This window comes from Hypanus sabinus, chromosome 1 (assembly GCF_030144855.1).
Source record: "Hypanus sabinus isolate sHypSab1 chromosome 1, sHypSab1.hap1, whole genome shotgun sequence".
In the NCBI taxonomy this organism is placed as follows: Eukaryota; Metazoa; Chordata; class Chondrichthyes; order Myliobatiformes; family Dasyatidae; genus Hypanus; species Hypanus sabinus.
Window position 1 is genome coordinate 202,229,875 of NC_082706.1, and position 12,052 is coordinate 202,241,926.

The 12,052-nt window shown below is 40.6% G+C and overlaps 1 protein-coding gene across 4 annotated transcripts in view; it reads right to left on the minus strand.

The window, feature by feature from the left end:
- pdcd6ip (programmed cell death 6 interacting protein) overlaps positions 1 to 12,052 on the minus strand; it is an 88,729-nt gene that overhangs the window by 38,083 nt on the left and 38,594 nt on the right. For 2 of the 4 annotated variants that reach the window (XM_059984282.1, XM_059984303.1), the window contains exons 6-8: positions 9,453 to 9,553; positions 4,297 to 4,428; positions 916 to 1,138 (exon numbers count right to left, since the gene is read on the minus strand). In XM_059984282.1, the coding sequence (XP_059840265.1) occupies positions 916 to 1,138; positions 4,297 to 4,428; positions 9,453 to 9,553 (456 nt within the window). The remainder of the gene's footprint in view (positions 1 to 915; positions 1,139 to 4,296; positions 4,429 to 9,452; positions 9,554 to 12,052) is intronic. The other 2 variants (XM_059984292.1, XM_059984308.1) reach the window with 1 other exon arrangement.

Genomic DNA, 12,052 nt, shown 5'->3' on the forward strand with positions numbered 1-12,052 from the left:
AAGTTAGGAAAAGGGGAAGTACAACGAGATATAGGTGTTCTTGTACATCAGTCAATGAAAGCAAGCATGCAGATACAGCAGGCAGTGAAGAAACCTAATGGCATGCTGGCCTTTATTACAAGAGGAATTGAGTATAGGTCCTTCTGCAGTTGTACAGGACCCTGGTGAGACCCCACCTGGAGTATTGTGTGCAGTTTTAGTCTCCAAATTGGAGGAAGGACATTCTTGCTATTGAGGGAGTGCAGTGTAGGTTCACAAGGTTAATTCCCAGAATGGCGGGACTGTCATATGTTGAAAGATTGGAGTGACTGCGCTTGTATACACTGGAATTTAGGATGAGAGGGGATCTGATTGAGACTTATAAGATTATTAAGGGATTGGACACGCAGGAGGCAGGAAGCATGTTCCCACTGATGGGTGAGTCCAGAACTAGAGGCCACAGTTTAAGAATAAGGGGTAGGCCATTTAGAACTGAGAAGCGGAAAAACATTTTCACCCAGAGAGCGGTGGATATGTGGAATGCTCTACCCCAGAAGGCAGTGGAGGCCAAGTCTCTGGATGCATTCAAGAGAGAGTTAGATAGAGCTCTTATAGGTAGCGGGGTCAAGGGATATGGGGAGAGGGCAGGAACGGGGTACTGATTGTGTATGATCAGCCATGATCACAGTGAATGGCAGTGCTGGCTAGAAGGGCCAAATGGCCTACTCCTGCACCTGTTGTCTACTGTCTAATAAGGTTAAGAGAGACATGGATCAGCTATGATGAACTGGCAGAGCAGACTCAATAGGCCAAATGGCCTAACTCAACTCCTATGTCTCGTGATCTAAAATGAACTTGGAGTGAAGGCATTCTTCTTCAAAAAGAATCAAAACCTGACCCAACAGCCAAAACAGCCCTCTCTCACTGTGATCTTACCAGTAAATTTCTGACTCATGGGAACGTTGACAGGTGTGGACTTCACCAATGTCGCTTTTCCGATTGCCTCCAAGTCTTTCACGTCAGGAACACGATCGTGATAAATGAAGTCATTATCCTTTTTCGCCGCAGTTAATGCACGGGAGATTTTGTCAGACAGATCTTTCACATTGATATACTCATCATACCTGGAGGCAACATTTTTCACCAAATCCGATCCATGCTGAGTTAAAAAGGAGAAAACAGTGAGATCATGGGTAGCTTAAACAAGTACATTTAAAAGTCAAGTCTTGATTTAGATTGCTTATTAGTTTTACTAAAAATTTAAGATGAGTTTTTTTTGTCACATACATGGAAGCATCGAAATTTTTTTTTACCATGAAACGCATCGTTTGCGTCACATGAAAGTAGCAAATATTTTGCTCAGGGCAGCCCTCAAGTGTTGCCATGCTTTTAGAGCCAACATAGCATGCCCCCAATTCACTAACCCTAACCTATACTTCTTTGCAAAGTGAGTGGAAACAAGAGCACCCAGAGGAAAACCACACAATCACGGGGAGCAAGTAGAAACTCCTTACAGGCAGCAGCAGGAATTGAACCTGGGTTGGTGATTGTAGTAAAGCGTTGGGGTAGCGCAGCGGTTAGCACGACTCTGTTAGAGCTCGGGTGCACTCCCTGTGTTCAATTCTGGTGCCATCTGTATGGAGTCTGTACGTCCTCCCTGTGGAATGCCGAGGATTTCCCTCGGGTGCTCCAGTTTCCTCACACCGTCCAGAGATATCGGGTAGGTTAATTTGTCATTGTAAATTGTCTGATGGTTAGGTTAGGGTTAATTGGGTTTGTTAGAGGTTGCAGCTCAAAAAGGCCGGAAGGGCCTATTCTCAGCTGCATCTTCAAATAAAATAAATTGAATTAAGCGCTATGCTACTGTGCCATTGACAACATAACTGAAGGGAATTATGAAAAATTGGATGAAGCTACAGCAATATGAAACTTCACTGAACTTCAGTTCTGAGTGTTATTTGTTTACTTTTTATTGTCGGCACAATTTGTGCTGTAAACCACCGCTTCTGGCACCAACAATGATTCCACGGAAAAGTCACTCAAGTCACATTTCTTCCCCATTCTGATGGTTGGTCTGAACTACAATTGAATTCTTTGATGACGTCTGCATGATTTTATGGAGTGAGTTGCTGCTATGTGATTGCTGATTAGATATTTGCATTAATGAGATGTATCTAATAATGTGACTTCTGAGTCTAACGCCTCAGTAAGGCCTTTAATACATTTCCACATGGTAGGTTGCTGTGGCAAGTTAGATTGCATGGGATCAGGGAGAGCTGGCTAACTGGACATCCCGACTAGCTTGATGGTGGGAAGCAGTCAGGAGATCCCTGACTCATGGTTTGCCTCTGGTGTCCATGATAAGCCCATTGCTATTTGTCATCTGTAACAATGATTTGGATGTGAACGTACAAGGCATGGTTAGAAAGGTTGCAGTTGTCAGTGAGGATAATTATCAGGATTTCCTGAGGATTGCTGATCAGGTGGGTAAATAGGCCAAGAATGCAAACAGCTTAATTTGGGTAAGTGCAAGATGGGAAGATGAATGTTGGTAGGACTCTCACAGTGAATGGTATGGCCCTGGGGTGTGTTGTAAAACACAGGGATCATGGAGTACAAGTACCTAATTCCCTGAAAGTGGTGTTGTAGGTAGGGAAAGTCATGAGGAAGGTGTTTAGCATGCTGGACTTCTTCAGTCAAGGCACCGAGTGAAGTTATATTGCAATTGCACGTGGCATTGATGAGGCAACTTTTGGAATATTATGTTCAGTTTTCATGTTTAGGAAAATGCCATTAAATTGAAAAGAGTGTAGAGGAGATTTGCAAGGATGTTACCGAACTTGATGGATTGAGCTGTGGTGCAACTTGGGACTTCTTTTAAAACCTGGAGCATGGAAGATTGAGGAGATGTTAAAAATCATGAGAGAAATAGATAAGGGTCAATGTGCAGTCTTTTTCCCCAAGGGTTGAGGAATGAAGAACTGCAGGGCATAGCTTTAAGGTGAGAGGACCTTAGGGGCAATTTTATAGAACCTGAGGGGCAATGTTTTCACCCAGAGGGTGGTCTGCATAAGGAAGAAGCAAGCTACCAGAGGAAGTGCTTGAAGCAGGTGCATTAACAAGATTTAAAAGGCACTTGGACAGATACATCCTCAAAAAAATGACAACCTTGTCACAGTTTGGAGACTCGTGTGCTTCAATGACCCAGAGAGCTATGCTGGCTGGAGTCAGGACTTTATGCTTTGGCTCTTGGTAGGGTCACCCATGTCAAATAGGTCAAAGGGTAAAGGTCAGGCTAAGAGCTTCAGGTCTGGGTTCAGCTCTAGTCTAACAACCCTGACTGATAAAACAAAATTGCTATGGAAATAGCAATGAAGAATTCTTCCACATCTGTGTGTGACGGTATTCCCGAGTGTCCACCAAGACTTGCATGACTGACAGTAGAGAAAATCCAGAGGAAGCTACTGACATGATGAAGGAATCCCTGAATCGCCAGAGATGGAGGACCTTCTTCATTGCCCTAAACGTCAGCGGCGCATTAGGCAATAAGTAAGTAAACAAGTACACGAATAGGAAAGGTTTGGAGGCACATGGGCTAATCACGACCATCATTATTATCATGAACAGAGTTGGGGCAAAGGGTCTGTTTCCACGTTGTATGACTCCTTGACCCTAATAACCACAGTGTGGAGATTAATTTTTAAATGCGAATTGGCAGAGGACAGACTGCGATTTAGCAAAGAGAAATCACTAAGACAGTAAAGATCCAGTTTTAACACAACATTGCAAATGAATAAATGTACGTTTTTTTCTCCCCCAGAGGGAGCTCGAATTGTACAATCTTGAACAAGGATGGTTGTAAAGCTGAGATGCTGAAGTAGAAAAGACATGTGAAGTGGCACAGTTAAGATCATTAATATGAGCAGAAGTTTTAAATTCAATTGTAAAAACATGAACAAATTCAAATCTCTATTCCGTGTACGTGGAAATATGTGCTTCAGCTGATAAAATAAAATCTAGAACAGCACATCTAATATACCATTACTCCTAGGATATAGATTTAAAAATTAGACTGACCAAAGATTATCAGCCAAAATTTTTATGGTTGGAGAGGCCACTTGCCTAAATTAATGTAATAATAGGGCCATCAACACCAAGTTAAATGATATCCACTCATTACTTTAGCATTATTCCAAAGCAGGGGTTCCTAATCTGGGTCCCAAAGTCCCTTTGATTAATGGTATAGGTCCACGGCATTATAACGTTTGGGAACCCCCTGCCCCAGGGGGATTCTTTAACTAGTCATTGATAGCTTACCTGTAATCTGGCAATTTCCTCACCAAACTTCTTCTGCTGCTTGGCCAGAAGCGACTGGTGGAATTCTGCATTGGCCTGCATCATACAGTGTTTCGCAGCTAGAACAGGTAACACTTCCTGGAAATAAAAATACTGACCAGGGGAAATGTCCAACCACAAACATCCACAGACAACAAGGGAATCAGGAAAGGGAAAACAGAGAGGAAATTAGAATCCCATTAATGGTTTTTAGGAAGTCCGATAGGTTAATTCATCTGGAGTATAAATTGAGCAAAGTAACTGAATGGCTTGAACGTTGTGGGAAGGCAGCTCTTTCCTTTAAAACTAAATTTCATATTAACATTTTATACCAGTTGTATATAATTCATTTATTGTCAGAACTGAAGTTTGCAGTGCAGAATTTCAGAATTTGCTTGCGTGCAACTGAGAAGCACGCAATAAATAGCTCACTCCCAAATCTCAATCCAAGCCACAGCAGGTCACTAGTGATAGATTGCTCATCAAATCAAACAAGTTCCTCAGTTATGGTTACAGTATTTTGCTGTCAGTCATTCAGGGCAATGGACATTATCAGATCACCAAGTCACCATTGTTTCTGATTTTTAAAAGATACTCGAGCCCAGACAATAAGAGTCAAAGAAAGAAATTATATGCTTGTGTGCTTTGAGCAGTAGTTTACCCTATCACTATTGCACAGAGGCAATAACATTTTTAACTTCAAACCCTGAACCTTCAACTTAAAGGAAGCAAAACCTGCACCAACACAAGAGGTTCTGTATATGCTGCAAATCTTGAGCAACACGCCAACTGTTTGTTCTCCTCCATAAATGCTGCCTGACCTGCTGAGTGCATAGTAGATGGTACTAACAAAAGGAGATTACTATATTAAGTAGCTCCATTATCCGTTCTATAACATTTACAGTATTTCAAAAAGTCATCTCTTGAGGACCACACACCACCTTCTCAATCGTTAAAAATCTCTGATGAATATTATGCATAAAACCATCAAGAAGGGGGAGAAAAAAACATGGCTTTGAGTGGTCAGGGCCATTTCTGGATTAGATGCACCAAATCACACTCAGGTTCTTTGTTCAGATTAAACCACAAATGTTCCGTCTAATGCAGGGGTTCCCAACCTTTTTCATGCCATGGACCAATGCCATAAAGGAAGGACCCCGGATTAGGAGCCCCTGCTCTAATGTGTCATTATTTATCCATCAGCCACATCAGCTATTTTACACCATCCATACCACTGAGACAGTCAATTTCATTCCAAATAGAATTTTGCAGAAGCTTTGTCTCATAGACTTACATACAAACAATACTGGAATTAAGCTACACAAGCACAAGAGATTCTGCAGATGCTGGACTGGAAATCCAGAGCAACAGACATACATAAAATGCTGGAGGAACTCAGGAAGATAGGCAGCATCTATGGAGAGAAATAAAGAATTGATGCTTCGGGCTGATACCTTCATTAGGAACGAGGGTGAAGGGTCTCAGCCCAAAAACAACGACTGTTTATTCATCTCCATAGATCTTGCCTGACCTGCTGAGCTCCTTCAGCATTTTGAGTGTATTAAACTGTACAACCATATTTTGCACTAGATCCTCATAGCCACGTGCTGCACAATTTGAACTCTAATACTAATTTTCCCAAATAGCAAGCAGCGCCCAACCTATTATGTCAGCATTTTAAATGGAGTTAGGTCTTTAGATGTCAGCAATGCTCTATCACTTTTAAAACTACATCAAAAACATTAAATGGACTCAGCCTTCCTGACACGTCCATCGTTGAACACACTTTCCAATCTCACCAAGTTTCCATTGAAGATATGACAACCTGTCAAGACCCTTGAATGCTAATTCACTGAGAGATAGGTTGTCCGAACATACTTTACCAGAAGACTTCTAAAGCTTGTAATGGAATTGGTTTATTATCGTCACATGTACTAAGATACCGCCTCCCTTTATTGGGCATAATCCAATTCAGATTCTCAAGGAGGCAAATATACTGACTCCTAACAATAATCAGCAGGAAAAACAATTTTTCGTGTCATTTTTGTAGAATTAATGCTCCAGTGCACAAATTATTTTAGAACATATAACATTACTGCGCAGTACAATGTTGTGCTGACCTTTAACTGTCTTGAAGATCAATCTAACCCTTCAGGACATTTTTAAGGTTGTAATTTTCAACATCAGTAAATGTTGTCACTGATGCACAACTAAACCAAATCTAAAATTTGAAGTCCAGTTGCTCAAGTATAGTCAGAATCTGGCGCTGGTGAATTATACAGAAGAAAAATATAGCCCAGACAGAGATTAACAGCAATCTGTAATAACTGTGAACATTGAAAATATTTGCTGTAGATCCTACAGAAGTTGCAGTGATATTATAGAGGACAGAAAGATGGAATAGGATAGATAGGATAGCGGGAGAGAGACAATTTGGTTGTTTTGAGGCATATTTAACTACAAAGTGAACAGGAATTTGAAAGTTAGCAGACCATAACAAAATTCAGAAATATGCAACACATTGCACTGATAATTTAACATTAAAAAAACGATTACAATTAAACTGTACACATCAACCGATGAAAAAACCCAGCCCACTATCTATATCATGTTCTCTCCTTGGTGGAAGGTGGTACAGGAGCCTCAGGACCACACATCACCGGGTTCAGGAACAGTTATAGCCCTCAACAATCAGGCTTTTGAACCAGAGTGAATAACTTCACTTGCCCCATCACTCAACTGTTGCAAAAACCTATGGACTCACTTTCAAGGATTCTTTCCTCAGGTCCTTGATATTATTTATTTATTTATTTATTGGGGGGGGGGGGGGATCTTTTTATTTACTGTGAATGCCTGCAAGAAAAATGAATCTCAGGATTATACATGTACTGTGATCATAAATTTTTACTTTACTTTGTACTTTGGTTTCACTAATTTTGGCAAATTTGAATTGTTAGACATGAAAATTCAAGTTCACATAGGTAATATGTATCTTTATTCTTAACCATCTTTACCGATAGTCTGGTTATTTATTGCTCTGTATTTGTTTAGCCAGATTTCAACAATGCCATTTTCAGATTCTAGTTTGTTTTTATTTATATTAAGTTGCTATTTGGGTAATGCAGCACCATGCTTTAACAAGTGGTTCCCTTTCTTCTTGAATGAAAGCCTCGCTTGTTTAACCGCAGTAAATTATACACCTCCTACTCTCATTAATGCCTGATAATTTCTTCTAAGAAACTGGATTTCTGAGAACTCCAAACAGCCATAAAGTTGGGAAGTCTACTTTTATTTATTTTTGCATTTTGTGTGAACTTCAAATTCCCTCAATATTTTGAAATTCACAAAAACGCATTTAAGCTCTATACAGAGTAAGGGATCAAAACTTTAATACAGTAAATACAAAATAATTGATGAGAAATAACAGACACTGGACAATTTCAACTAGTAGGAGAAGCTCTAAACTAATGAGACATGTTAACTCAAATTAAGCTTTGGTTAGCATTTAGGATTACAGCTGTTCAAATACAAATCAAACTTTGAAGACTATTTCCCTCAAATTTAGGGAAGGAGGGATTGCAAAGCTTCTGGATTTACATTCATCTGATGAGGCAGTTGCACCAAATCCAAAGTCATGGCAGCAGGTTGTGCCAATATATTGCATTGAAATTTCCATTAGGGGTCAAAAAGTTATGGGGAAAAGGCTGGAGAATGGGGTTGAGAAGGATAATAAATCAGCCACAATGGAATGGCAGAGCAGACTCGATGGGCTAATGGCCTAAGTCTGCTCTTATGTCTTATGGTCTAAAACCTGGAATTGTGCAGATTATAGAGCTGCATAAGATTCTTGCAAAAATATGTGTTACCAAAAATTTCAGTCTTTTCAATAATTTCATAATTATTGCTTTATAACTAATCTACAATAGCAAGCAACTTATTATATTTTTAAATTAGAGATACAGTGGGGAACAGGCCTTTCTGGCCGATGAGCCGCACTGCCTAGAAGCTCACTTAGATTTACAATTTACAATGACCAATTAAACTACTAGCTGGTCATGGTGTAGTAGCATGCATACCGGACTTCGAGGCGAGTGGTCCTGCATACTCACTGGCCAGCTCCTTGCACATTTTCCATCCATGCTGGGTTGAACGTCGGGCTGGCAATTCAGTCTCGTAAAACAGACAAAATGCTAAAGAAACGGCAAGATTGCTGCCCGATGCACCACAAGACGTGGAAAAGAACAACGCAATTAACCTACTAACCGGTTTTGTCTTTGGACTGTGGGAGGGAACCAAAGCACTGGCAGTCATGGGAAGAACATGCAAAATCCTTACAGAGGGCTCTGGAAATGAAATTCCCACACCCCGAGCAGTAATAATGTTGCGTCAACCGCTATGCAAACTCTGGTGCCCCAATATTGTGGTATAGGTGGCTAAAGAAGATAGAAGCTGGATGCTCTCATTTAAATGCCACACTTTTTGTCTAGAAAGTACCACTTTATCAGGGAAGCAGAAAGATAAACTACTGGACACAATCTGAGCCCTCCCTGCCCACTAGGATGTTGTTGGGTTTATGAATACCTGCTTGTTGCTCAAGTTTGTAGGCATAAGTGACTATCCAGTTCTCAATGACACTTTATGTCATCTGTTCTAATGGGAGTCAGATCCACAATTGGAAAAATTGATTTTCACTGAGGGAGGGGAGATCTACTTTGCAGATACCCTGAAGAGTGCAATTCAAAGAACTCTAGGTATGTGGGATCAAAGGCATTTGGCGACATTCTCAGGAGGGGACAAAACTCAAATTTATTTGAGGCATGAGACTTCCACCATATTTTAATCTAAACTTCAATTTATATGGTCCCTGTCACTGTAACCTTGGTCACTACACATCCTCAACTTCAAAAGGTATCACTGCCCTATGTATTGTATTCACACTGATAAATCAGCTCATAATTCTAATTTCAAATAAGAAACACAACTGTAACGTTTATAAGCTTTATATACAAAACTTGTAGACCCAATTTATTCCGGGTTATTTCTACTGGCAAAGCTGATTCTATCAGGGCAAACAATTGCATTACCTACTTCATTTACAAATCAAATAGTAAGTAGCACTGCATATAATTTAAACTTACCTTAGGCAAATTTTCCTTATATTGGCATTGTTTGAAGGCATCGCCATAGTAATCTGCAGCTTGATTGGCTAATTTAGCTATTATTGCATCTTTCATTTTATCTGCAAGACAGAGGGCAATGCGTATAAACTACCAGAGCACTTACAAATATAAAGTTCTACCAAGTGTTGGACTATATCCCAAAAGGAAAAATTTTGATAAATAATAATTTAAAACTTATTTATAGACACGAGGTACTGTGGATATTGCAAATCTACAGCAATACACACAATTTGCTGAAGGAGTTCAGCAGGTCAGGCAACATCTTTGGATGGGAATAAGGAGTCAATGTTTTGGGCTGAAACCCATCATCAGGATTTATTTATAGAACACTTTTCACAAAACAACGTTTTTGACAATGGGATAAAGCGCAAACGTGAAAACAAACGACAAAAATATGTTAAAAGCAAGATTAAATAAATAAGTTTTGAGCTGATGTTTAGAAATGTCAACTGAGTCTGCATCCCTTGTAGTTTTAGGTATTGAGTACCACAGTTTAGGAGCATAGATGAAAAAAAAGCTGACCTGCCAATTATCTTTTGAAACCAAAAGCTGTTTCAATACACTTGATAAAAGGCAAATAGTTTTATGACATCATGGGATATAATCTAGTGCAGCTAGAGATATCCCTCGATGTTATACAATGCTTTGAAAAAGTATTCAGTCCCCAACCTGTTGCTCACATAAATGAATTAAACAACCTTGGATTTCGATCAATTTAACCGAGAATTTTTATTTGTAAATCACATGCTTCTTCTCTCCCCCCCCCCCCACCAAACAGCAGAGCCCAAAAAACAGGGAAAAATGAAAAAATTTTGAAAAACTAAAAAGTCAACAGTTCAAAAGTATTCATATCCCCTTGCTCAATACTTAATTGAACCACCTCTCACAGCTATTACAGTCTATTTGGATAAGTCTCTGTTTGCTTTGTACAACTTGATGGAGCAAGATTTGCCCATTTCTCTTTGCAAAATTGCTCAAGCTGTGCCAGGATAGTTGGGGAGCGGCGGTGGACAGCAATCTCGAAGTCTTGCCAGAAGTGTTCAATCAGATTAACATTAGGACTCTGACTAGGCTACTCAAGGACATCAATTTTATTCTTCTGAGGCCGCTCCATGGTTGCTCTGGCAGTGTGCTTTGGATTGTTGTCCTGCTGAAAGTTGAACTTCCTCCCCACTCTTAGCTTTCTGGCAGAGGCTAGCAAGTTTATATCCATGAAAAGCATCCCTTTAGTATGACGCTACCTCCACCATACTTAACAGTTGGGATGATGTTACTTGGCTGATGTGCAGTATTAGATTTACACCACATATATGAGGCCAAAATGTTCCTCTCAAGACCTTCTTCCATACCTTTATAGTATCTTCTAAGTGAGTTTGCAAAGTCTTTACGGGTAACTATATGCTTTTTTTAAAGCAGGGTTTCTTCCTTGCCACTTTTCCATAAATACCCTTTTTATGCAAGACCTTAGAGGTTGTGGAGCCATGAACTTCAGCTCCAGTTGCAGCCAGTGATTTCTGCAGTGCACTCAGTGACTGATGGCGTCACAGACACCTCTCTTACAAGTGCCATTCTTCTCCAGCGACTTAGTTTAGGGAGGCAGTGTGGTTGTGGTTTCATCTTTTCAACTTTTTCACGATGGGTAGGTCATTTAGGACAGAGTTAAGGAAAAACTTCTTCTCCCAGAAAGTTGTGGGGGTCTGGAATGCACTGCCTTGGAAGGCAGTGGAAGCCAACTCTCTGGATGCTTTCAAGAAGGAGCTAGATAGGTATCATGGATAGGGGAATCAAGGGATATGGGGACAAGGCAGGAACCGGGTATTGATAGTAGATGATCAGCCATGATCTCAGAATAGCGGTGCAGGCTCGAAGGGCCGAATGGTCTACTTCTGCACCTATTGTCTATTGACTGCATTGAACTTGAAGGTATGTTCAAGTGCCTTTGAGATGGTCTTGTACCCTTCCACAGATTTATGTTTCAATATGAACATTTCCTTGACTTGCCTGGAATGTTTGTTTGTCTGCCTTTTGGTTTTTTCTGTGAAAATCTACCATACTGTTGGACCTTACAGAGAGAGAGTGTATTTATTCAGGAGGTTCTCCAATTTTCTACATCAACAAATCGGGTGAGTCGGTAAGGTAATATACAGTGTGTAGTTAGTTTAAGGGCACTGTTGGAGGACAGCTGGCAGCAATGCCAAGCAGGAAACATCTTCCTGTAAATCTTATTGCAACTGAGGAAAGTTAGCATAGTAATTACAAGTGGACTGCCCAAGCTATAACTGTATAAAGCCATCAGACATTGCTGATAATCCCATTTGGAGTTTTGGAGTCCTGGCAGCTTGCTTTGTATGTACAGTCGGCCGTCCTTAACCACGGGGGATTGGTTCCGAGACCCCCCCCCCCCCCCCACGGATACCAAAAAACACGGATGCTCAAGTCCCTTATTTAACCCGGCTCAATGCGGTGGTCTTTAGGATCCAGCGGAACCCCGGACTTTATTTAACATACTCAGTGCGGTGGACATTAGGACCTGGTGGTGCAGCTCTGAATCCCCGGTG